General features: G+C 41.7%; 1 protein-coding gene across 2 annotated transcripts in view; it reads right to left on the reverse strand.

The window, feature by feature from the left end:
* Positions 1–27,886, reverse strand: part of TBC1D9 (TBC1 domain family member 9) — a 110,161-nt gene that overhangs the window by 13,740 nt on the left and 68,535 nt on the right. Inside the window, exons 7-15 of one of the 2 annotated variants that reach the window (XM_044767217.2) lie at positions 26,530–26,736; positions 25,434–25,604; positions 24,672–24,822; positions 21,668–21,882; positions 19,458–19,575; positions 18,006–18,291; positions 17,587–17,716; positions 3,171–3,269; positions 2,663–2,731 (exon numbers count right to left, since the gene is read on the reverse strand). In XM_044767217.2, coding sequence (XP_044623152.1) covers positions 2,663–2,731; positions 3,171–3,269; positions 17,587–17,716; positions 18,006–18,291; positions 19,458–19,575; positions 21,668–21,882; positions 24,672–24,822; positions 25,434–25,604; positions 26,530–26,736 — 1,446 coding nt within the window. Of the gene's footprint in view, positions 1–2,662; positions 2,732–3,170; positions 3,270–16,800; positions 16,940–17,586; positions 17,717–18,005; positions 18,292–19,457; positions 19,576–21,667; positions 21,883–24,671; positions 24,823–25,433; positions 25,605–26,529; positions 26,737–27,886 lie in introns of those variants that run through there. The other variant, XM_044767218.2, reaches the window with a different exon arrangement.

Genomic DNA, 27,886 nt, shown 5'->3' on the forward strand with positions numbered 1-27,886 from the left:
GAAAAAAGCACTTTCGAAACAGATCTTTCCCCCTTGCCTGGGGATTCTGAAAGTGGGGGAGTCCGTTGTGTATAGTACTTCAGTTTTGCTCTCATTTAGAAAGAAGCAAAGAGGACCAATGTTTTTATCACAATTGTTTACTGGGAATTATAGCTAATAACCTAAAAAAGAGAGGAGTAGAGTAGGGGGAGGAGGAAGGAGAGGTGGAAAGCAGAGCCAAAGCCAGGTTTTTTCCAAGGTGGCCTTGGGAGAATAAAGGAAGCATGTCAAAGTTCACCAGGGATTGGGGACTGCATTTCTGGCTGCAGGGCAGATGCAGCGGTGACGTCAGAGGCAGGGAGGCAGAGGCTGAGGTTCCGGTGGCCATGGGTTGAGCTGTACTCTGAACTATCACTGGTGATACCCAGTAACCGTCTGTGAGTGGGCTGTGTTGATGCTACATCCCCAGGAGGGGTCCTCTTCACCTGAGCTGTGTCAGTGGATAAAGGTTACCCAAAGCATCTCCTCTTAACTGAAGCACCCAAGTTACTCTGGAAATAGGCCTGAACGTGGGTGCAGGCACCTTCCTGGTGCTCGCAACCATCAGCAGAGACAAGCCAGGCAGATCATCTCCTATTTCTTGATGAGACCCATACTGCATCATTCAGTGGCTACGGGACCAGAGACTGAACAAGGACCGAAGGACTAATGAGGAAACAGTTCAAGAGAAACTAGGACAAAGAGGTCCTGAAGCACATTTTCTACCAAATCTTCAGCAGGAGGGCAGCTTTTCACCTTTTTCCACCAAGTTTTACCCTAAAAACCCAAGCAGTAAGCATCTTGGGAGAGGACTGCATCTTTCCTCTCTATCTGCAGAAAAACTCCCAGAAAGTGGCTTTTTACATGACTGAAAAGTCGGGCAGGGTATCTGACATGCAAAATGCCTCAATAAATGTTTGTTCAAGTGAACTAAAGCCAATAAAAGTGTTCAAAAGACTCAAGAAAGAGTCCATAACTGAAGTTTTCATCTTGGGTTCCACAGCTCCAGAGACTCCTTCCCATCCCTGACACCAACCGAGAGTCTCAGGCTCTTCCCATTATCTGTCTACAGTCTTGCTGTCTCCAGCTGCTACTCCCACGTCTGTTTAGTGACCCCAAATCCTGGCCCTTCCCCTCACCACCCTGTGAAGCAGATCTGTTATGGTCTTCAGTATCCCTTTAAAATCTGACCTTAGTTGGATCATTACATTTTTTTGTTTTGATATAAGTTGCATCATTATATTGACAACCAACTTACACCAAGCAATTAGCTACAGTGCTTTATATGTATGAATGAGATGGCACATGACAGAGACTTCACTCTCAAGTGCTGAATGGAGGCTGGTGGGGGCGCTATTGTCCCCTCGGTTGGTCATGCTGTGGGGCTGCACAAAGCACACCACTAACCATCCAGGAAACCCCAATCTTTGCGTCTGCACAAGAAGCTTGCAGAGACTGTACCAGATTGATAACTGATCACTAATTTACCTATATATTAAACACACACGTTTCGAACACCTACCGGGGAGAGACACCATAGGAGGCACTAATGAAACAAAAATAAATAAAATGGTAGCACCCTCCAGTTGCTAACAGGCAAGTGGGAATGTTAGTGAAAACATTCCCAGCGATCATATCCTCTGATTCTAAGATCTATTGACGTTCAGCTCAGATCTTCATGCTTGTCCCTTTATGTTTGTCCCTCTATGATCTTAGCAGGTCTCAATACAGCCAAGTTTAGTTCTGGGGTGAAAGGCACCAGTCATGAGCCATATAATGACATTTCGTTCAACAATGAACCACATATATGATGGTGGTCTCATAACATTAGTACCATATAACCTAGATGTGTAGTAGGCTATACCATCTAGGTTAGCGTAAGTACACTCTGATGTTTGCACAATGATGAAATCACCTAATGACGCATTTCTCAGAATGCGTCTCTGTTGTTAAGTGACGCATGACCGTATATATGAGAAGCTACCCAACTAGAGATGGTGAAAAAAATTGGTACCTGCATAAAAAGCATCGTTAGGATTTTTTTCCTGTCAATTGCCACATTTTTACCTATGAGGTCGATAACGATAGTTATGACAAAAGTATTTTTTCTAGAAGAAAAAAATTCTACATTGCTTTATTTACTAACATATTTTCTTATTCAGGATCAAGCCTGGTAGGGGCTGAACTACTAAACTGAAATCACAGAGACTCAATCAATTAGGCTTTTCCTTAGCCATTTGATCAGCTTTATTCTTATTCTGCTATATATCTCTTTTTAAGGGTGCTTTAGTACAGCTTGATATAAGAAATTACAATTTACAAGAATTTCAGGCAGAATATAATACTCATCATTCCAATGGGCATTATAAAGTAAACACGTTATTTTCTTAAGTCCAAGGAAACAGTTAAAATATTACATGGAGTGGAAGAAAGCTAAAACATCAACTTAAACGATTACAAGAATATGTTTATTTTTTCATATTAAGTACTCCATTTTTATGTTCTCAGCTCTATCTTCCTATTTATGTATGTTGAGACTCATGCTATCCTTTAAGAATTTAACAGAAAGATCCAGAACTAACTGAATTATTAAAGTGAACTCTTTTATGTCCCTGAATATACATGAATTTACTTTGAAACTCACCTTGAAAAGAGCATAAAGTTCTTCTAGCTCATCAATGGTAAAGGAAGTTTCTGTTACAATGGTCCGCACCTACAAAAGGAATAAACACAACAAATTTCACAAACTCAAAAATGTCATATTGGGGGTCAGGTCTGGCGGCATGGTGGTTAAGTTTGTGTGCTCTGCATCTGTGGCCCAGGGTTCACAGGTTTGGATCCTGGGCATGGACCTACACACTGCTTGTCAAGCCATGCTGCGGCAGCATTCCACATACAAAACAGAGGAAGATTGGCACAGATGTCAGCTCGGGGACAATCTTCCTCAAGGATAAAAAGGAAGATTGGCAACAGGTGCTAGCTCAGGGCCACTCTTCCTCACCACCAAAAAAAAAAAAAAAAAGATACTGGGAAAGTTCCTGATTTTCTTCTTTTAAATCATCTTCAGTCTGTCAAGTAGGAATTTATGGACCTGTAGGAGTGTGAGGAAGGATAAAGAAAGAAGGCCACATGCCATTTCTCCAAGGACTTACCACATTCCGTTTCGTAGTATCCTCCAGGGTCTGGATCACCTTCAGTCTCTGTTTGAATCTCATCTGCTCAATCAAATCTGCCCGGATAGTTCCAAATTTCTGGAAAGGAGCAATATCGGTATTTCTGACAAATCTGCTACAGCACAGTGTGTCATGTCTGCAGGATTGATGGAGACACAATCCTGATACATATGAGAAACTTCTTGCCACATGACAGGCATCCTGTCCTACACCTTTATTTACTATCTTATGTTTACTTATTTTAAAGCCATCTAACAATCACAAATAAATAACAGGAAATTCTCATGCTTCTTTGCAGTTGAACTAAATTTCAAAGCCAAATGAGTCTTCCTTGAATCAACAGTTCATGGGAAAGAAGAGGAGTTAAATAAGGCTATAGGGCTATTTGTGTACGAAAAAATGCTTTAAAGGAAGAATTTTCTTGACAAGAAGAAAGGAAGTATCTGAGGTTAAGTATCAGACTGGGAGGCTGGAAGAAATGCTGGTGTGAGGCTCCCTGCCCTGATCTCTAGTTCAAGAGCTTTTGTCCTGGTCCAGAAACCCACATGGTTTGTCCCTGGATAGCAGACACTGTGGGCTGGCTACCTTTTCAAACTCCAAAATGCCTAGCATTGCCTGAAGGTTTATTGAACTGAACTTCAAAAGCCAAGAAAGAATATGTAAGGTTTTACATCTCTTAGTGGGACAAAAGCAAAACGAAGAAATTCTGCTTAAAGCATGAAGCTGAACCCAGGGAAGTAATGGCTGCAATGTCTAAACACATTTAAAGGCTAAAGGAAAAGCTGACAGACAATATCAAGTGTTGGCAAGGGTATAGTGCAACCAAAACTCTCACACGCTGCTGTCAAGTATCGATTGGTATGACTATTTTGGAAATCTGTCTGGCAGTATCTATTAAGTCAGCAGATAAATACCTATGACCCAGAAAATCCTTTCCTAAGCATATGCCCAAAAGAAAAGTGTATATATCTTACCTAAAGACATATATATTAGAATACTCATAGTGCCACTATTAGCCAAAAGCAAGCAACCACTCAAATGCTCATTAACAGGAGAGTGAATAAATAAACTGTGGTATTGTCACACACTGGATTACTATGCAGCAAGGAAAACAAACAATTTGGACAAATCTCACAATGAGAATGCTGAGCAAAATAAACCAGAATGAAAAGAGCACATTCTGTATATTTCCATTCACATGAAGTTCAAAATCAGGCAACACTAATCTATGGTGTTCAAAGTCAGGAGAATTATTACCCTTGGTTGGATGGATAGTGACAGAACGGGGACACAAGGGGCACTTCTGGAGTGCTGGTATTGGCCTGGGTAACAGTTACATGGGTAGGCTAAACAGAGGTCTAGAGTGCCTTCGTATGTCCCTACTGCGGAATACTATTCAGAAATGAAAAAAAACACAACTACTGAATACATAATGACTTGGACGAACCTCAAAGAAATTATGTTGAATGAAAGAAGACAAATCTCCAAATGATACATATTGCATGTTTCTATTTATGTAACAACCATGAAATAACATAATTATAGAGATCGAGATCACATTAGTCATCGCCAGGTTGGCAATAGGGTGAGGGAGGCGTGGGTGGGGCTATAAAGGGGTAACTTGAAGGAGTCTTATGGTGATGGTACATTTGAGATCTTGATTGTGATGGTGGTTATGCAAGGCTATGCGTGTGACACAATCGCATAGCTACACTTCCCCACACACATAAATGAGTGCATGTACAACTGATAAATCTGAATACGCTCCGTGGATTGTGCCGATGCAATTTCTTGGTTTTGATTCTGCAGCGAGGTTGTCTGGGCTGTTAGCATGGGACAGGAGGGGACTGGGGGAGGAAGTGCATGTGATTTCCCTGTACATTTCTTTGCTACCTCCTGTGAAGCTATAATTATTTCAAAATAAAAGTGCTTTTTTTCTTTTTTAAAGAATGGCTTTGAAGTTATGGGCTAACATTTTAGGATAGAAAACAGTGAAGCCATCTGAAAAGTGAGTGACAACCCGGAAGTTGAGAAATTCCATTTGAGTTTAAGAACAGTATTGGTATAGAGAGCACTGTCTTTTGAAATTTTTGAATGTCTTTTATGAGGTAAGAACTAGCATTATCTAGCCAAGTCAAATGTGAAAGACACCTAATGGTAGTCACACAGGTTGGCAACTGACTCCCCAACATCCCTCCATTCTCCCTTCATCTATAGAATTCAAAATGTCAGCTGAGTACCCAGATGCTCAGCAAAAGACAACATTTCCCAGCCTCCCTTGCAGCTTGTTGTGCCCAGGTGACTAGATTCTGGCCAATAGGATGTGAGTAGAAATTCTAGGCCTAAGAGTCCATAAAAGAAAAGGAGCACACCCACCCCTCATGAATGGATAAAACATTTTTCAAGAGTGGATAAGAGAAAGTGTGGGTCCCTGACGCCATGCCGCTGAGCTCCATAAGAGCCTTGAACTGCCTATGCAGACTGAAAGCAAGAGAAAAGCAAATTCCTATTTTGTTTAATCTATTTTGGGCTCTATAGTTACAACAGCCTAGCCGGTATTCCAACTAATACAAGAGCTAAAACATAAACTGCTGCTGATGGTGCCTGGCATAAATTTACATGTTTCAAATCCATTTAATCCCATTCTCCTGCTTCTCTTCATACCTCACTGGCCACTCCTTTTCTGTCTCCCCTCCATCTCTAAACCTCAGGGAACTCCAGGGCTCAGTCTTTAGACATCTTTTCTCTACCTACACCTACTCCTTAGGGATTCTCACTCACTGGTCACCACCTCTACTGTTCCCACCCTCGTCTAAGCCACTGCTGTCTCTTACAATAGCCTCTAAAGTGATCTCTTTGCTTCCTCGGGGCACCGCACCTTTATTTGCCCCCTTGCAGTAAGAGTGCTCCTTCCAAAACCTGAGTCAGATGGTGGGACTTCTTGCTTAAAACTCCAGTGGTTTGATCTTTCTCAGTTTGGCTTATTTCGCTTAACATAATTTCACTCATATGTGGAAGATAAACACATGGATAAACAGAACAGATTAGTGGTTACCAGAGAGGAAGGGGGATGGGGGTGGGGGAAAGAGGTAAAGGGGCACATATATACAGTGACAGATAAAAATTAGACTATTGGTGGTGAGCACAATGTAGTCTATACAGAAACTGATAAATAATAACGTGCATGTGAAATTTCACAATGTTATAAATCATTATGACCTCAATAAAACAATAGAAAAAAAAATGCTAGCTCTTGACCAACAGATAAATAAAACATGGTCAATTCACACAATGGAATATTATCCGGCGAGAAAAAGGAATGAAGTCCTCACACATGCTACAAAGTGATGAACCCTGCAAGCATTATGTCCAATGAAAGAAGCCAGACACGAAAGGCCACATATTATATGAAATATCTAGAATACGTAAATCCATAGAGACAGAAAGTAGATTAGTGGTTGCCCGGGGCTTGCTGAGGGGGGATGGGGAGTGACTGCTCATGGGGACGGGGTTTCTTTTCAGGGTGACGGAAATGCTTTGGAATGAGATAGTGGTGACGGCTGCATGATGCTGTGAATATATTAAAAATCACCAAATTGTACAGTTTAAAAGGCCAATTTTATGGCATGAGAATTCTCTCTCAATGAGAAAAATAAAACTTAAAAACTAAAAACAAACAAACAAACAAAAACTCCAGTGGTTTTACAGCTTACTCAGGGTCAAATTCCAAGTCCTTCCCAAGGCCGACAAGGCCCACATGCTCTCCTCCTTCCACAGCTGCCTCTCTGATCGCCTTCTCTCAGCCCCTCTCCTGTCACATGGCCTTTTGCTGTTCTTCAAGCATATCATGCAGGCTCCCTGGCCAACCAGGACCTGTGCCCTGGCTGCCCCCTCTGCCTGGAAGGTGCTTCTCTCAGATACCCGTATGCTTGCTCCCCCACGTCATTTGTGTCTCTGCTAAATGCCACTTCACCAGAAACACAAACCTTCAGAGAAACAGCACATCCCATGTTTTACCTTGCTGTGTGCCTTCCGACTTGAATTTCTTACTACCTAACATTTGGTTTCTATTTATTACACTCATCACCCTTACTATGAGGGCTGTGTCCACCAGAGCCAAGCACGGTGCTGATTCATAGTAAGTGCTCAACACAAATTTGCTGAATATGCTGAATCCTCATGATAATCCCAGGAAGTCAGTCCTCTTCTTACCCCCATTTCACAGACAAGCAAATGGAAGCTTAATAAAGATCATTAACTTGCCTGAGTCCTCAGAGCTGGTAGGTGGTAAAGCCAAGTCTGAACCCAGGCTGTCTGATTCTAGAACTCGCACTCACAGCTCCATCCTGGGGAAACGCCCCAGCAGTTCACTTCTCAGACTGAATGCAGAATACAGTGGGTGCTCAATAACTGGCCAGGGTTGCCAGATTCAGCAAATAAAAATACAGGATATATAAGGTGCCCAGTTAAATTTGAATTTCAGATAAACACTGAATACTTTTTTGCTCTAAGTATGTCCAGTCCTGTATTTTATCTGGCAACCCTATAGATGGTATCTCTTTATAGGTTGCTCCAGCTGGTGGACTCTGAACTATATAATCTCCCAAGTTGGGGTTTATAGCTAAAGACTTCACCTTTCTAGTGCTTTCTATTTTCTCCCTGTTTTGAAAGAACTAATTCAGGGAACTGAGTTTTGACCCAAGCTTTCTTTTCTGATAATCAACACAAAAGAGCACACTGACATCTTCGAGCCTGACCAGTTGGTCTTCTACCAGTAATGCACTGGGCAGGTCTTGACCTAACAAATATGGGATTTACAGAAGAAATTTCTCATCTCCAGAGAAGCACCTTCTAAAGACTGAGCCAGACACCTCTCAACAATAAGGAAAGATGCCATATTTATTTCCACTGAGAAGCCAGAATTCAGAATGAGCTGGAAGGGGTTGCCATTACTGATGAAAAATGTGATTTAATTCACTCTGGGGTTAAATTTTTGGATGAGAAAGTGAAACTTCCAGGAAAGGTAACTCTTTTGATCTTAACAGACAAGTGGAAAGCATTCATTGCAAAGGGCTGCACATGCTAAAGATGGAGGATTAGTTTACTTCAAGCTGGGCCACAGTATGCCCTTGATCAACAAAAAAACATGAGCTGTTAGCCAGAAGGAAACTAAATTTTATTGCACCTATAACTGGCAGGGACGTTTACATGCCATGTCACTGGCTCCTTATAATAACCCTGTGAGTTAGTACTGGTACCTGCATTTTACACATGGGAAAACAAAGGTTCAGAGACATTAAATAAGTTAGCCAGAGTTCCACAGGGGCTGAGCTGCAAGACTGAGGCCCAGACACCAGCTTTATAACTCCACCATCTATGATTCCATCAGACAGTAAGTTCTTCCTTGTCTCTCGGTAGAATAGAACATACATTTTGGAGCCAGACAAAATTTGATTCAAATTCTTGTTCTTTCACTAATTAGCTGTGTGACTCCAGGCAATTCACTTGAGTCTTCTGACCCTCAGTTTCTTCCTCTGTCAAATGAGACCCCAAAACTGTCCTTGTAGAACTGCTGTTAGAGATAAGGATACATTAATATAAAATACCAATAATAATAACTAATATTAAACGTTGGCTTGGTAATCTTTGCAGATCACTAAAGCAAGAGTTGTTTCCCCCAAGCCTGACATTCAAAGAGCCCTGTATATTTTATATTTAATCAACATCTGTTCCTCAAGTAGAAATGGATCCTGCTGTTTGCCAGGCAGGACCCCTCTCTCAGCCAGGCCTCTGGGACTGGCCACAGACAGAACACAATGGAATACAATGGCCCTTCCACCTGGAGCCAATGGTCCTGATCTAAAAGGAAACCATGGGCTCTAAGTTCCTGCCTGGCTGTTTCTGGAGGATTTCCAAAGCAAAACGAATAATGAGAACAACTGGGTCTTGGTCTGTCTCTCCCTTTTTCTCCCCTCCCTTCCCCTCTACCTTTTGGAGGGGCTCTGACAGAATGACATGCTAAACATAGGGCAAACAAAAGTTGGCTCGGTATATCCCAGAGCCAACATTTCCCATTTTCCAAAACAAGGGGGAAGGCCCCGCGTACAATACCTTCTCCCAGGCACTGCACATTTCAGTTCCCTGAAAAGAATCAGTTCACTAAGGTAACAACAATACTTTTTCTAACAAATAGAATTTAGTGATGGAGGTGAAGGAGCCTAAAATTATTTTAATTTTCTAAAAATCTCCCCTTCCTTAAACAATAAACAAAATTACCCATCTTCATTTACATCTCTTCTCCAACTCAATTTTTATCTGAATGTTTCTGTGGCTTGTTTCTAATTTTCCAGTCTAATTTCTAATGACTTGATGAGCGGAGAGGCAATTTTCAATGCAGGCAGTACTTCTTTTTGCTGCTTTGCACCGTCCCCCCGCCTTACACCCCGGGTTGCTGATACCAACTAACAAACAGGTATGCAGCCTCTCATACCACCTTCACCACGTTGTCTGCAGATGTTTCCTTTCTCCCCGACAGACTTTGGACGAGGAGCAAGTAGCTCAGATAAAGGAATGAGGTGGAGCCGCTTTTGTCCAAGTTCCCCGTCTACGTCTGGCCTCTACCACCCCCACCATCACTCCTGAGGGGAACACGAGTTCCCCTCCCCATACTGGGCACCCTCTCTGTGATTTCCTTCATCCTCCAAAGCTTTCCCTTGCACTGCTGGGAAGACAGGGAGGATGCAGAACAGACACAGATTTTAAAAAGAGACCATGAGGGCAGCTCCATCAAGTTCAACAGGCTCCTCCTTTCTACGTCCTCCAGAGAGGACCAGAAATATGCAAATGACACAGTGAGAACTGACTGAATATTAGCCGTAGCTTGAACATGCTGGTTAAAACATAAGAAATAATGTGAAGCACGTGAAAGACAGACAGACTTGGGATTTGAATCCCAGCTCCAACATACTGGGGAACCTTGGGTAAGTTACTTAACCTCTCTGAGCTGCAGTTCTATTATCTGTAAAAGGGGCATAAAAACGCCACCTGATTCTCAGGCTTGTGATCATCAATTCTGATAGGGCCTGAAACACTCTAACCACAGTTCCTTGATCATTACATATTTATCTAGAATTTATTTTAAAAAGTTGCAGAAATTATAGAGGTGGCTAGTAGGCAAGAATGTCCATGACATATACTGTTTGACCCAGGGAGTATTTTGAAAATTAGGACAATTCAAATAAAATCAAGACCTCCAAATTCTCTTGAAAAATCAAAAGATCGGGCAATAAGGGCTCCTCATCTCAGCAGGCAGAGAGACTCCCCTGGCCCACCACCCAGGCCCATGCTTTCCCACTCCTTCACCCCCTGCCCACTTCATGTTTGCCTTGCGAGCCATGTGAACCTACCACTCTGCTCAAGAGCATCTTCTTTTAACACACATTAATGTCAAGTTCAGCCATATTAAGGAGACACGCTTTTTTTTTCCTGCTTTTATCTCCCCAAACCCCCGCCCCGTACACAGTTGTATATCTTAGTTGCATGTCCTTCTAGTTGTGGGATGTGGGCCGCCGCCTCAATGTGGCCTGACGAGCAGTGCCATGTCCGTGCCCAGGATCCGAACCCTGGGCCGCCGCAGCGGAGCGCACGAACTTAACCACTCGGCCATGGAGCCGGCCCCCGAGACACGCTTTTGACAGCGAGCATCAGAAAGGGCATAGCTTCTTAGTCAGATATAGAGGCAGGTCCCAGATTTCACAGAAATTTCACAAAAAAGGAAGATGAACCTAAGCTTCCTTATCAGCAATATAGGGAAAATTATTCCTACCTCTTTGAGTTGGTGTTAAGAATTTCATGTACTATGCAGGTAACCCAAATAGTATGTAGCCCTTATCATTCCTAGTACTGTTGACAAGAAGAGGAGGAGGAAAAAGCATGAATCTTTAAATCAGGCAAGATGTGCTAATGTTATAAACAAGGTTCCACTGTCAACTAGTGATAACTAACCTACAGATCTACATTTTTTTTTGAGGGATGAACAAACTTTTAAAAATTAAAATTGGACACAAAGAAAGAAAATTATAGGCCAATACTGTTGATGAACATAGACGTAAAAATCCTCAACAAAATATTGGCCAACCAAATACAGTAATACATTAAAAGGATCCATATACCATGATCAAGTGGGATTTATACCAGGAACACAGGGATGGTTCAACATCCGCAAATCAATCAACGTGATACACCACATTAACAAAATGAGGAGTAAAAACCACACGATCATCTCAATAGACGCAGAGAAAGCATTTGACAAGATCAAGATCCATTTATGATAAAAACTCTCAATGAAATGGGTATAGAAGGAAAGTACCTCAACATAATAAAGGCCATATATGACAAACCCACAGCCAACATCATACTTAATGGGGAAAAACTGAAAGCCATCCCTCAGAGCAATAGGAACAAGACAAGGGTGCCCACTCTCACTACTCATTCAACATAGTACTGGAGGTTTTAGCCAGAGAAGTTAGGCAAAAAAAAGAAATAAAAGGAATTCAAATTGGCAATGATGAAGTTAAACTCTTGGTGTTTGCAGACAACATGGGTTTACATATAGAAAACCCTAAAGAATCCATCGAAAAACTATTAGAAATAATCAACAACTACAGCAAAGTTGAAGGGTACAAAATCAACTTACAAAAATCAGTTGCATTTCGATACTCTAATAATGAACTAACAGAAAGAGAACTCAAGAATACAATCCCATTTACAATCACAACAGAAAGAATAAAATATCTAGGCATAAATTTAACTAAGGATGTGAAAGACCTATACAATGAAAACTATAAGACATTATTGAAAGAAATTGATGACATAAAGAAATGGAAAGATATTCCATGCACAGGGATTGGAAGAATAAATATAGTTAAAATGTCCATAGTACTTAAAGCGATTTACAGATTCAATGCAATTCCAATCAGAATCCCAGTGACATTCTTCATGAAAACAGAACAAAGACTCCTAAAATTTATATGAGGCAACCAAAGACCCCAAATAGCTAAAGCAATCCTGAGAAAAAAGAACAAAGCTGGAGGCATCACAATTCCTGACTGCAAAATAATCAAAACAGCATGATATTGGTACAAAAAGAGGCACACAGATCAATGGAACAGAGTTGAAAGCCCAGAAATAAAACATCTATGGACAGCTAATCTTTGACAAAGGTGCTAAGAACATAAAATGGAGAAAGGGAAGTCTCTTCAATAAATGGTGTTGGAAAAACTGTCGCCCCATGCAAAAGCATGAAAGTAGACCATTATCTTTCGCCATACACAAAAATTAACTCAAAATGGATCCAAGATTTGAAGGTAAGATGTGAAACCATAAAACTCCTAGAAGAAAGTATAGGCAGTACATTCTTTGACATCGATCTGAGAAGGATCTTTTCAAATACCATATCCACTCAGGCAAGGGAAATAAGAGAAAAAATAAACAAATGGGACTTCATCAGACTAAAGAACTTCTGCAAGGCAAGAAAACCAAGAACAAAACAAAAAGACAACCCACCAACTGGGAGAAAATATTTGCACATCATATATCTGACAAGGAGTTAATCTCCAAAATATATAAAGAACTCACACAACTCGACAACAAAAAAAGAAACAACCTGATCAAAAAATGGTAGAGGATATGAACAGACATTTTTCCAAAGGAGATATACAGATGGCCAAAAGGCACATGAAAAGATATTCAATATCACTAATCATCAGGGAAACTCAAATCAAAACTACACTAAGATATCACCTTACCCTGTTAGAATGGCTATAATCACCAAGACAAAAAATAACAAATGTTGGAGAGGATGTGGAGAAAAGGAGATCCTCGTACACTGCTGGTGGGAATGCAAACTGGTGCAACCCCTATGGAAAACAGTATGGACATTTCTCAAAAAATTAAAAATAGAAATACCATAAGACCCAGCTATCCCACTACTGGGTATTTATCCAAAGAACTTGAAATCAACAATTCAAAGAGAGACCCATGCACCCCTATGTTCACTGCAGTATTATTCACAATAGCCAAGACATGGAAGCAATCCAAGCACCCACCAACTGATGACCGGATAAAGAAGATGTGGTATACATATACAATGGAATACTATGCAGCCATAAAAAAGGCAAAATCATCCCATTCGCAATAACATGGATGGACCTTGAGGGTAGACGTGAGGCAAAATAAGCCAGACAAAGACAAACACCATATGATTTCACTCATATGTGGAAAATAAACAAATATATGGACAAAGAGAACAGATTAGTGGTTACCACAGGGGAAGGTGGTGGAGGGTGGGTATAAGGGGTAAAGGGGCAAATTTATATGGTGACTGACAAATAGCATGTACAACTGAAATTTCACAATGTTATAAACTATTATGACCTCAATAAAAAAAAATTAAAATTGGAAATCAAAGCTATGGATTAGCAAAAAAATGTCATGCCCCAAATGCCCTTCCCGTTAGAGATACATAATGAAGGGTTTGTGAGTGAAATAATATGCTGTCTAGAGTTTGCTTTAAAATATTCCTGGGGAAAAAAAAAAGAGGGAGTTAGATGAAATGAAAATCAGGAAAATGTTGATAATTGTCAGGACTGGAAATGCATTATATTATCTTTTTGACCTGTACCGCGCTCAAAAATATCTATAAATTAAAAATGAATAAAGAAAAAGATTCACATCAAGTGTGATAAACTATCCCCAGGGCCAAGCAGGATGCCTGGCGTAGGACAGAAACTTATGAAATCTTAAATAAAGATTTTTCTGAATAAATGAATGGACACTGTTTCCTGTTTCTCTTGGGATCTTTTCACACTGACACAACTGTACTATCTTCTTTGCTAGTCTATCCCTTCAGATCTCCCCACTCCAATCTACTGCACAGGGAGCAGAAATAATATCTTGAAGAAAAACTCCCCTCAGCTTCCACTGGCTGTTGGGTGCTTTGCAAATCAATTAGGGGTTTCAAGACTCCCCATGAACCAGCCTTTACTGGGTCATCTGACCTCACGTCCATATGCACATCTAGAAATTCCATCTCCCGTCTATCCAGGCCAACCCCCTTGGCTCTGGCTTCAATGCTAGGGAGAACTTACTTGGACACTGACTCTGCCATTTTCTAGCTATGTGGCTTGAAAAAACTAGCTCCACCTTTCTCAACTTACATTTTCATCTTAAAATTGGTTACCATTTACCTAGCGGGGCCATCTAGGAAGTTCGCAGCGCCCTCCTCCACACAGGGCAGACTTCAATGAGTGGTAGCATTATGGTCATCATTAACCAGCCTGACACATTATTCTGAACTTTCATAACTGTCTACCCTTCTGCACAAACTCCTTTTCGTGTTCTATTAGCCACATCCTTTCCCTGCTTAACATTTCTCAGATTAAACCCAACAGGCTGGGTCATCTTGAGTATGAAGAAACTGCGGTGGTCGTGTGTCTGCTGTAAGATCTTTTATTAATGTGCCTGTGTGGCTTCCAGGATGGTCATCTTGGTCTCTGAGTCAAACCTGAAGGCTGGGACTTTGTCTTCTACTTCTGTATAACTCTACAAAACTGCAGAGCCTCACACACAGGGCTCACACAGAAGACGACCGTTTCTGAAATTGTCTGTACAATTCCCTTCAGTAGGGGCTTGGGAGAACTTACAATAAGGGAGATTTTCCCCAGGAGGCATTTATGAATAAAGTTATCATCTCTACTTCCCAACTGAGATCTGATCAATATCAGACCAACCTCTAGCAACCTGGGGAGTCCTTGACCAGATCTCAAAGCTAAACGTGCTTTCAGTATTTTTCCTACTTTTCTATTTTCGTGGCTAATTATCCTAAAGCATAGAAAGAAATGTTTTACATGCCTCGGAACACTCTGGCGTCATGCCTCGGTCCAAACCAGGTTATAATCGGCTTCTGCAATGAGCGGCCCCATTCTGCATCTAGGGCAGCAGTTCTCAACCCTCATTGCATACTGGAATCACCTGGGGAACTTTTAAAAAATACTTATTCTTGGGCCTCATGCCAGAGATTTAGATTTAACTGGTCTGGAGTGAAGCCTGGGAATTCATATTTTTAAAAGATTGGCTTTAAAAAAGTTTTTAAAGTGATTTTAATGCACAAGCATGATTGAGAACCACCAATCCAATAGCCAGGAGGGAAAGAAAAAAGATAGGGAAGAGTGGTGGTCCCTTTAGGTTGACCTATAAGGCATCAGGAGCCATTGGAAACTTATGAGCAGGTGACACTGGGCTGAGAAGAGAAAACAAAAAACCAATCATTGTGCATAGAAAGACCAGGTAACACAGGCATTGATATAAATATAAGGGGCTGTCTTCCCAGGCAGAGGAAGGAAACTGCTGCTGTGTCCTGTGATAGGATGTTTGGCAGCCTAAAGGCCACTACTAGGGATCAGCCAGACAGGATGTAAATGGAAACCAGCCCTTAGTCTTCTCTCCATTTTCTTCTCTTTCCCATTAAAAATGGGCCAAGTGCTGACTTCAGCACGATGTTAGCTTATCTGCCGTCAAGAACAAAGCTGAGTTTCCATATACAAAGCTTTACTACTTTGGTCCAGAATTCTCTAAACAGTAAATGTTTCAGGGGATGTCTTTAGAAAAACAACCTACAAGTATAATAATAACTATTGTCTTAAATCACATGGGCTCTTTTTCTGAAAAAATAATCATGCAAAATTTCCGATAGAGTATGATCCAAAAGTCCTGGAGCAAGGATTTTTTAACAATGCACTATGATAATAACCAGTTTTGGAGAGAGTGAAGTGAAACAGCCATTCTTAATCTCTACTGATGGAAATATAAATTGGGACAATCTTTATGGAAATTGGACAGTGTGCACCACGAGTTTGGAAATAATTCACACTTTTTGATCTGTTGATGTAAACCCATTCCTAGGACTCAAAGAAAATAATCAGAGATGTGATATTTGTGTACAAGTTTATCATATTATATACATATATCATTATATATAATAGTGCCCGTTTGCCATATAATACTGAAAATTTGGAAGTAACCAAAGTAAATGTCCAATGAAAGGGGACCAGTTAAATAAATTTTGGTATCTCATTAAAGCAGAACACTAAGAATCTATTAAAAAACCCACAACTTCAAATGATATTAATATATTAGAAGACGTTCATGGAATGTTCTAAGTGAAAAACAGAACGTTACAAAGTATTATGCAGCAGAAATTTATTCTTTAAATGCATACTGCAAATATAAAAACATACTTGAGGGAAATATGGTGATATGCTCATAAGGATAAACTATTTTTTTTCATATTTTTATACAGTTTCTACATTTTTTACAATAAACATGCATTACTTTTATGATTCTAAAACATACCAAAGAAGTTTTGTTTTCAGTATACATGGAGCCTCAGTGAAAACATTTAAAAATAAAAAATGACCAGTCTTTCTCCTATTGTGAGTTAAGGACACACATTTCTGAAAAGGCTTTGGTATCTACACCAATTTTTTTAAAAAGCAGTAAAATTTTGACTCTAAGCGACTTTCTGACCTCAGCCCATTGCTCACCATTTCCCCCTTATCCAGGTTCTTGCTAGTCGGAGTGCTGGCAATCACCAGTCAGAGGATCCCACAACGTCTGTAGAGGGCAGTGTGCTCCGCAGAAGATTCATGTTCTCCTAATGATCATTTCTATGAAAGCTTTCAGGGCCAAGGCTCAGGAAATGAAGAAACCATGAGGTGTTATGAGCACTGAGGCCTTGGGGCTCCACAAACTACCAAATGCTACAGGGCACACGGCACCTAGGAGCTTCTTAGTTCTATGCTGGGATTCAGAACCAGCTCATAAGCACCTCCCCCACCCAGGCCAAGCAATTTTAGAGGAACCCTACGACTCTGGTTCTTCTCTAGGACAGTCCAGGATATTCAATGAGGATTGGCTTGCCTACTTCAGAGAAGACCTAAGTACTTGGCATGAGAACAGAAGTGAATTGATTTATACAGGTCAACCTCCCTCTGCCTGCTCTCAACAGCTCCTCCTCAGTCCACCCAGAGTTGAACCTGAGCTGCTACTTGATCAGGCTTCAGGGTGGGCAGAGCAAAGAACCACAGGGCCAGAGCTTGTCACACCATTTGCTCCATGGTATTAGACCCAGCAGAAGTTCTGAGCCCCATTCAGTGTCTGTCTCTGGAGTTCAAAGCTATCAGCTGGCAGGTAGCTGCTTACCCTGACAACTAGTTCTCAGAAGGTGAAAGGAAGCAGGTTCACCCATGGGTTAGCAATGGAAGGTGGCATACATCCAGCCAAGCCCTTCACAGCATCTTCAGAGTACTGTAACACTCAGCTAGGAAACAAGACCTACCTCATAGGAAGTTCTGATGAGTCTGAAGATGTCTACCTCAGGGTAAGGCTCCACGTCATCACTGAGCAGGGAGTGGAGGTGAGGGATGGGAGGCAGTGTGCTGTCTTTATTGGTCACACTGTCTAGATACCTGGAAGAAGAAATGAAGCAGAAGTCACAGGGAGGCTAATCTGGAATTCTCCCATTAGAGTTCTCCACCTATTTTCTGCAAACTCTGCATTTTAAAACAAAATCCAAGAATTTCCTTAAGAACAGGATGAAACTTCCTTAACTTCTAAAGACAAAGTATATGAAAATAAATCCTCAGCCACAGAGAGAAGTGGGCAGTATGATCACCACTGAGCCAATTATGACTCATGAAACCAAGGAGCAACACAGATGGAAACCAGAGGTTTTCAAAGTAAGGCTCAGTACATTACCTTCCTAAAACGGTCATGGCCTCTCCATCGTCCTTGCAGTTCAACAGTTTGTCCACGTTTGCATCCAGCACAGCCAGGGCCAACTGGAAGATCACTTTGATTCCTTCATAGAAGAAACAGTCGACAACCACAACTGCACTCTCAAAGGGCATCACACTGAGAAACAGTGTGAGGAACCAAGACAGGGAGATGGTGGAAATCACGCCCAGGTCCTGCATGCAGTCATACAGCTGCGGGACATAGTCTCGTGCCAGCTCCTCAAAGACACCCTGGTCCACCAGTGCACCTGTAGCAGGGGCGGACACAAAAGGCTGCAGGTTAGCCAACTACACCTTCTTCCTAATGAATCCAAACAAACGGCTTGACCATAATAATCCAGTTCACAATTGCTCCTGAGACTGAATTCTGCTCCCTTCTCTAGCTATTCTGCAGTTATTATGTTACTAGTTACTATTTACGAGACCAAGACGTCAACACAGCTCAGTCATCAGATTAGTCCCGGCTGCATCTTCTCTTTCTGGGGTCTTCCTGTCATGCTTTCCCTACCAGAGAAGAGCTATAATAATGGCAACTATAAGGGATGTTGAAAAAGCCAGTTAACAAAGTTTTCATGACATACCATTAGGTATTTTGTCAGCAACCTAACGCTTGGTTAGGCATGAAATGTATACCTAAGTAGCTCTATATCTTGGCAAACTCCTATTTAAAAAAAAATCACTCTTCTGGATGCATCGTCCCCACATATGAATCATTTTTTTTAAACGATTGTTTCTTATACTTAAAAGCATTCTAGCTGGACATATTCATGAACTTACTGACATTTCTGGAGAATATTTCCAATGAATCGAGGTTTAGAAATGAAGACAGATACAAGAGGGAAGCATAAAACATACCTTTTACTACACTAGCAACAAAAAGCTTGTCCTGCTAAATGAGTATCTAACACTTGAGGGGAGTATAAGGAGTAAGAGCAATTATTCATTTAAATGCTCACAATCGTTGCTTGCTTTGCAGTGAAACAGTTCTGAAAAGTACCTTAGAAATTTAGCTTTGGATAAATTTTATATGCTATTTTGTCCACTCCTTTTTTGAATACTTCTGCTTTCCAAAGATGCCATCCTCTTTGTGAAAGAATTGTTTGTCAAACCTTTTTGGCTTGACGGTCTATGTGCTTGATGTAGCTCTCATGTGCCATAAAGTGACACCCACACCAAATGTTGTCTAAGATAATTTCTGTAACAGTGACACATGTGTATTCTCTTAAGTTCCATGCGGCTCCTTTGTGTACAATCTATATGACTCAAGCTCTCTCATTCCCATTTTGGAAAACTGGAGTAGTCTGAAACTCTTTTAGCAAATGGTGCCTGGAAATGGTGTTCCAGCTGGTATCTCAGCTCTAGAAACATCTTCCTGATGAGATATGGGTGAAATGTTAACTACATCCCCACATACCAACAACTCTGGTGTTGTAGTAATCAGGAAGCATGCGCTCACACAGAGCCACCAGCAGCCAAAAAGCTTCCTCCTCTTTGGCATAAAGCAGCAGCACTGATGTGACAATATTCATGGCCTAAAGGAGTAAGAGGATGTCATCAAATACATTTGAAATACATCAAACACATAAGCAATTTTGTTAACCTAAAAAATTACTGAGCTAGTCTCACAGGGACCAGCAAATTTTTTCTATAAAAGCCAGATAATAAATATTTAAAGGCTTTGCAAGCTACACACACATATTCTTCTGGGTTTTGTTATGTTTACAACCTTTTAAAAACGTAAAAACCCTTAGTCCTTGAGCCTGTAACTGTTAAGGGTCTTCAGAACACCAATATTCACCAAGGACTAGGTGTCCCCCCGACCCCAGATATAGGTAAACCTCATTCACAAACTTTGCCCAAAGCCTATTTGACAAAGCTTTTAACCTGCTAAAATCTCAGTGTTTTTAATCCTTAATTCTGTGAGGTAAATATTTCCTTTTTAATTATCCATAATGGTTCTATAACCAAGTACACATGGCTTGAGGCTCTCCTCAGAGAACAAGGAAACCTTTCAAAGTTGGCCTCTTTGCCCATTATTTCCATCTGGATAAGGATGGTAATGATAGGTATCAGTGATTTAAATTCTAAAGTAACCTACTTTATTAAAAGATATTATCAGATAGCTCATAACCACTCAAGGCGCAACTACTTTAATAGTCCTCTTAATTAAAAAGAGGAAGATCAAAAGACAAATATGAACACCATTATATTAGAGGCCAACTATTCCTGTACTTCTTTTGATCTTCTAGAAACCAGTGACGGTTCATCAGATTTCTACAATATAAACGTTAAAAAAGGAATCTTCGGCTAACAGGCTCTTTCTTGAAAGTCTTATTCAATATTTTCCCAAGTGAAATCATTATTAAAACTCCACTTGAGAATTAACCTGCCAATCCTAGTACATGATCATAGCCATGGTTAGTTCCTTAGTCATTCAGTCAAGGTAAGTTTTTTTTGAGGGTCTAATTTGTAACAGGCTCTGGACTAGGTATTGGGGGATGGGGGGCGGAACACTGTGGTGACAAGTCTCACAGGGTTTATATTCTGGTGTCAGAAAGACAGAATAAATATGTAAAAGTTAATCAATTTGGGGGTATATTTAAATTAAGTGCTATTAAAAAGATAAAATACACACATGTGCTGCATAACAACGTTGGTCAACGATGGACGGCATTTATGATGATGGTCCTCTAAGAACAGTACCATATAGCTTAGGTGTGTAGCAGACTATACCATCTTGGCTGTGTACTCTGTGATGTTAACACAAGGACGATATTGCCTGACAATGTGTTTCGTATCCCCTTCGTTAAGTGATGCATGACTGTAATGTGGTACAAGGAGACATGCACTGTGTGTGTGTGTGTGTGTGCGCGCACGCATACACACAGAAGAATTAAGCCTGCTTTAGCTTTTAGCTGAATGGTCAGGGAAGCCCTCTCTGAATACGTGGCATTTAAATCTAAGGTCATATTATCCTGGAGCTTCCCAAATTGTGATATATGTACTAGTGCAAGAGATAATTTTAGTTGGTATGTGAGCAACATTTTTTTAAATACTGAATTAAGCATTTATTTTAATGTGTATTAAAATATAACCATAGCATATAAAAGTTATATTCTTGAGGACATTATTCCTTAGGTAGATGCAAAGAAGGAACACTGTGGAACCTAGAATCCAGAATTAGGCTTGGTACTCAGGCATGCTCTCTATTACCCCAGAGAGGGATGAGAGTGATCAGAAGCGACTTTCCAAGGTCACTCAGCCAGACAGTGGTGGATCTAGAAAGAGCACTCTTGTCTCCTGGCTCCTCTGCTCAGTGCAATGGTTCTCAAACCAGGGCCCAGGGAACATTTGGCAATGTCTCAACATCTTGGTTGTCACAATTAGGGGGTTCCATTGGTATTTCGTGGTAGATGTTATTAAACATGTTATTAAACAGGAATGTTACTAAACATCCTACAAAGCACAGGACAACCCCACACAAAGAAGTATCCAGTCCACAATGTCAACAGTACCAAAGTCGAGAAGCCCTGGTGAACTGATAGTTCTGTTAACCTCTTTCTCCTGTTTACTGACTATAAAAAAAGTTTTCTTTTTTTAGTGTAAACCATCTGTGACATTTACCTGGCAATACCCTATGTTAGGATTTCGAAAAGCATAAGCTGTTAAGACTCTCCTCAGAGCAGCAATGCCCATTTCATTCTGGAACGCTGGGTGTTCTGGAAGGGAGCGGTGCAAATCCCTCTCGATCTCCTCTGTGGCGAGATTATACTTCCCCATGGACTTCTCCACCAGGTCTTCATAGTACCCAGGATGCGTGGCCTTCTCGTTGATGGCACCTGGGAAATACCCAACAGAGGTAGCATCAAAAAGTGGAAGCCCTGCCCTGTGGTCTGCAACTACAACTTCCCGACAGAAACTCTTCGTTTTGCCACCACTCAATGGACACTTGCGCAATAATAAGGAAATCCCGTAGATGATGCAGTGTGTTGCAATCGCTGCTGGACTGGTAAATTTACTTGTGGCCTCCTTCCCTCTTTCAGCTCCATAGTAAGCTGGCTATATAAAAACCTCACCAGGTGGAGATTTCCAAGCTAAAACACTGTGTTCCAAGGAACTTCCACAGACAATCCTGAGGGGCTGCTGACGAGCAGAGCAGGGAGGTAATCAGAGTGAGCCGAGCTGATGCCTCACCGTCTCAGCCCTCCCCTCAACCTCAGCAGCTTTGCTTTTATTTTATTGGGGTTTTCCTTAAGATTTCACTTGAAAAAGGAAAGTCCGCCTCTCAAAACAAGTTAGAAAACTGCTTGCTAAAGCACAAGCTTTGAAGGGCTTAAGCAGCCATACTGAAGAGCAAGAGGAGGTTCTGGTCGACGTGGAGGGATTTCTGTAATTGCGGGGGTGGTGAGGGTATTCCTAACAGCGCTGAGGCACTGTGATTGCTGGGAGTCCCTCAGCTGGTGGGGATGGGGCCGGAGAGGCAGGCTGAGAGTCACTGGTTTGGGGAATATTTGCATTCTAAGATTCCTGAAGATAGAAAAACCCTGTATGCAAATATCTAAACCTAATTACGTATAATGTATATAATACATACACATTGTATATATTATATAATGTATATATTACATAATTATATATATTATATTATATATAACACATATATACGTGTGTCTGCATATATATATTTGTTTAGTGCCAGGGTAAACATTCATATTTCACTGTTTAGAAATAAGAGCCCCAGGGCTGGCCCAGTCCTTGTCGCTGATGGTCACCCAGAAAGCCAGCCTTACAATTTACACACAATTGCCCTGGAAAAGGCAGTCTGCTTGACAGCAACTTAACATTGGCTTTTGCTCTGTTCTCAGGGAAACCCGCTAGGATTTCTTGCCATCTGGCCTGCACCTCACTGCAGGCAGTACACCGAGCCAGGTCCTGGGGCCGTGGCCCTAAGGGTCATCAGCAGCAGGGCAGGACCCAGGCGGGGTTACCCTGCCAGGAGCTGGGGTCTCCTCATGGACAAGCCAGTCTCCACGTGAACCCCACCCCCAGGGAAGTGGGTAGAAACATGGGCTCAGTCATCTACCCAGCAGAGATGGTGTGTAGACCACTTCATCCTCTGGTCTCACGGAGCCCATAGCCATTAAAGAAAACACTGGATGGTCTAACTCTAAGCGTGTCTCTGCAACAAGGCTGTGTACTGCAGTACACTGTTTCCTGGTGCTCATTTCGAGTTTCATTTTCATCTAAAATGTGGCTGTAAATAACTTCTAATTTGAATAAGGAGGATGAAGATGGCATTTTTTTGTTTACTCTGTCAGCGATCTGAATCAGGTTGTCAAGGTGACTAGTTCAACAAACACAAGGATGACAGAAGACTGGATGGCAAGGATCCTCTTGGACTGAATTTGTAATCAGAGATGAGCTGACTCAAATCTGGGTTTCTAAACGAGGAGCTATGGCTGATCTACTTAAGGAAAATGAAAAAACAAGACATGTAAATGAGGCTAGAACAACCTAACTTTACATGAAACGGATAAAGCCAATTATTTTTCAGGCTTCTATTCCCCTACTTCTGAGATGTTAAGACATCTCACTACGGGCACTTACCATCATATCTGCTTTGACGAAGAGCTATGAGGGTTTTTTTTATGGCTTTCCTGCAAGTCTGGTAACTAGTCTTTTAATTTTAATGTCATTTTTTAAATAAAAGGTTTTAATAACAGCACTGTGTCAGACCATCTTAGGTTCAAACAAAATATTCACATCAGCCTATTTAGAATGATTACATGTCAGGCCTCTAACGAGGCAGAGCAGTTAGAGCTTTATACATTGCAGTAAAGACTGGTGACACCTGAAGGAAAGCCCTGATGTTCGTGACAGAAGAGATCCCTGGGATACGCTGGATGCTGTCGGCTGGGAGGAAGGAGTGATGGATGGGCTTAGCCTGACGGACCTCTGGTTTCTGCAGCAGGGCTCAATGGTTTGACCTGACAGGGTTAAGTTTGGACATGAGCCTGGCTTGTGCACCAGAGAAGGTGGACACATGTTTCCCACAGGTCCATGACCCGTCCCCGTTCTATCCTTCCTGGCGTCTCCAGCTTGGAATCTCAGCAGCCTTTCGGTTCCACAGCAGATTCTGGCGTCTCCTCCACATCTCCAGTGATAACCAGTCAATTCAGGCGGTGGCGAAAATCAAGGAGGCGGCTCTCACTGCTGCCATTTCCTCCCTCTGTCCCCGACCTCAATGACTGCTCTGCACATGTGCCGCACTTAAACATTCACAATGGAGTTGACACAGGTGGGAAAGGAAAAAAGGATTCCCCAAATCACAAAGTATTACACTCTTTTCCTTCAGGTTCTCTTTTTTCCTAAATAGCATTAGTGAAGAAATGGAAGAGGTCGTGAGGCCTTGAAGGATGGTAGCTTCGACATCTGGGCCAGTGAATAAGTGTCCTGTATTTTTATTGAGTAATTGAGGGACTTCCACACTCTGGTGAGGAAATGAGATGTCGTTCTGAACTGAGGGTTTGAATATTTGAAAGAAGCCCTGATGCATGACAGAAGGCAGAAGGGAAGCCCGGGTCCCGCAGGCTCCGGGCCAGTGCTCCCATCCCAAGCCGGGCCGTACCTGAGAGCAGCAGCCAGAGCTCCCCGCGCATGCTCTCCGGGATGCCCTTCAACACGAGCTCCCGTGTTTTTTCTGTGCGGTACATGCAGATCCCTTGCCCGTACTCAGCAAAGTGAATCTTCCAGGCTTGCTCTTTCAAAAACTCTTTGGCCTGAAAGGGATAATGAAACATGACTACATCCCAAAGTACTTGGAGGATGGTAAGGAGACGTTCCAGGGAACGTCAGAACATTTCCCCTCGTGAATGGAGCAGTTAAGTTCTAGACAGAACTCCTAATAATAAAGAACTCAGATCTTCTGGAATCCTTCCCTAATTTTACACCTCTATCATAGCCTGCAATTCTGCCATGAAGCTTTCTGGCCCAGAGTCAGAATTCCACTTACCTGTGACAGGTCAGCAGAATGCAAATTATGTTTATAGCTTTATGTTGACACCTCCAAGTGAAAGTGAGTTATGTGTTTTAAATGTGGGCTGAGAAATTATGAACTCCTTTGTTGGCTGACTTAAACAAGTTAAAAGCAAGACAAAAGAATGTCACCTGTGCCCTCTATAACTCTTGTCTCTTTTCACTAAGAAGCTACTCAGAAACCTAGTGACATATTTAGACAAAATCTGCTTTACTTACAGGAAAATATCTATTTACATAGATATTTATGAGTTTACTTTGATTTTAAAATATTTTTAAATGTTATTGTTCTAATATAGATTGTTCGAATAATATTGTTCTAATATTGTTCCACGGAAGAGCAGGAGGCACCCACCAATTTCGGGTTGAATTCCTCAGGAGACCGCCGCCGATACATGGTCATCAGGGTCTGCGTGGCTGTGGGGACGCTGTTGCCGTTTAGGTTAAACTGGCGCTCTCCATCAGCATCCGAGCTCGTGCTTCTCTGGGGGCTGGAGGAAACGAGGCTGCTGGGCCGAGAATACACCTGCCAATGCAGAGAGGAAGAAGACACTGGAAGGGGCTGGGCAGTAGAATCTACTTCTTGAGTGTCCTCTGAACAGACACCAATAGCTATGTCATTGTTCCCAAGATATTTCCTGCTATGTGAAGAAACAGGACAAAGGCAGCAGGCCAGCATTTCTGGCAGGAATTAGACAGGTGCATGGGTCATACGCTACAGAGCTTCAATGTTCGAAACAGGGTTCCTCCATATTTTAGAGATATTTTTGCAACAAACCGGTTGGGCATTTGCCTCTCTGATTAGCACGTATGCAGAGCATGCTAAGGTTAAATCTGCTGCTTATGGGACTGCCTCTCTCACCTCTTCTCTAGCTTCTGGTGCCTCAAAGATGCCCACATAAGCTTGGAGCAGGTGGACAGGGCCAGGGATGTTACTTGTGAGCTCACCATCTTTATAACATGTTTAAGCTGCCAATAACTTGCCCATCACTTGAGCTAGTCATATATCTTCCGGGGCTCTAGTTTCCCTGGATGTTGGTCGGGGGTCTAATTCAACAGGGACACAATACATATTTTATCATAATAAAATCATCATAATGTTGTTGTACTTCAGGTCTGAGACTTTACTTAGTGACCTCTGTAGCATTCCCATCAATGTCACTATATGAACCAGAGTCACTTGCTGTGTAACTAGGATAAGTTACTTCATAATTTCTTCAACTGTAAAACAAGACGGTTAGACCAGATATCTGTAAGGTTCTGTCCAGCTTTATGATCCCAAATACAAACTCCATGAGATTTAAATGAGATATTGCTCTGGGCATCAGGGTAGGTGGTTTATCTTAGCACAGCCACAAAGCCTGAAGATCAAACAAAATGGACAAGGAGGTGCACACTTCCAGGCAGAGCAATAGGACAAACCAGAACACCCGCAGGTGTCTTCCACAGACCTCATCATCTGAACTGTTGTAGCTTCCTGCAAACTCTTTGTCCGAGTATATTTTGGAGGTCGTCTGTTGAAGGAAATCAGAGATCCTCTGTACTAGGAAGTCTCTATCTTTCAAATTGGCAAATAGGAAGGTCATCCTGTTCCTGGTGCTGATGGATAAAGGACTGGGGAGCACGCTGGAGCTGTCTGCCTTTTCTACAATTGTCACCTGAAAAGAAACACGAAACAAGGTGCTTTACTTTCCAGGGACTACCCAACAGCAGTCTATAAGCAGCACTAAAGAAGGAACACAGCAATTTTTTATTCTATAGAAACCACCCATTTTTATTGAAGCAAATTGAGATTCTTTGACTCTGTTCCAATAAATAAAACAGCTCATAACAAATCAAACTGGAACTCACACCAGAAGCTGAAATCATCTTGCTAGTCTTTCTAAAGCAGTAGTTCTAAACTGGGAGTGATTTTGCCCCCTCAGGAGACATCTGGCAACATCTAGGAGCATTTTTGGTTTCACAAGTGGATGGTGCCACTGGCACGTAGTAGGTAGAGGCCAGGGATGCTGCTAAACATCCTACAGTGCACAGTGCACAGCCTGCCCCCAACTAAGTCTGGCCCAAGGTGTCAACAGTGCCGAGGCGGAGAAACCTTCTTGGGAAGGGATTCTCCGATTTTCATTAAAATTTCATGGAACCCTAAGAGAGAGGACTTGTAGCTGCTGCATAATCTAAGAGACAGAAAACAACCCATGATACTGGTTCCTTTTACCAAGCTTAATGTTGGCATGGGTTTCAAAACACTACCATCCTTCAAATGTCTCACTTATACTCCAGGGCTTTGCACCCTCACCTTCTACCACTTTCAAGTGTGAAAGGCTCGACTCTGCACAGACATGATGTAAACAGCTTAACTGCAACCCTATCTGCACTGGCTGACTTTGTGTGTCTGGGTGTGTGTGTGCACACAAGTGTGTATGCACGGTGAGGTAAGTCGACCACATCAGGAGATAAGTGGGAGAGGGAGACATCTGTTTTAGTTCTGAACTGAAGACATAGACTTGGTGGTTGATAATAGGATTTTCATCAACTGAAAACTAGGATAAATGCATTAAAACTTTTTTCTTTAGCACATTAGAAAAAAACCCTCAAGGCAAGTCCTAGATAAATGATTTACTTGCAGCAGCTCTGACTATATACTTAAAGTGTCTTTTCCTCTCTTTACTTCCACCTGCAAGCAGTCTAGCTTCATCTTTAACCCATTCATCAGCATTTTCGCGTGAAATACATTTCCTCCTCAGCAGAACTTTAAAAACTTTTCTCCCCCATCAAGGCTAAGAAATCTATTGGAATTGCCTAAAAAGT

This window comes from Equus asinus, chromosome 3 (genome assembly GCF_041296235.1).
Source record: "Equus asinus isolate D_3611 breed Donkey chromosome 3, EquAss-T2T_v2, whole genome shotgun sequence".
In the NCBI taxonomy this organism is placed as follows: Eukaryota; Metazoa; Chordata; class Mammalia; order Perissodactyla; family Equidae; genus Equus; species Equus asinus.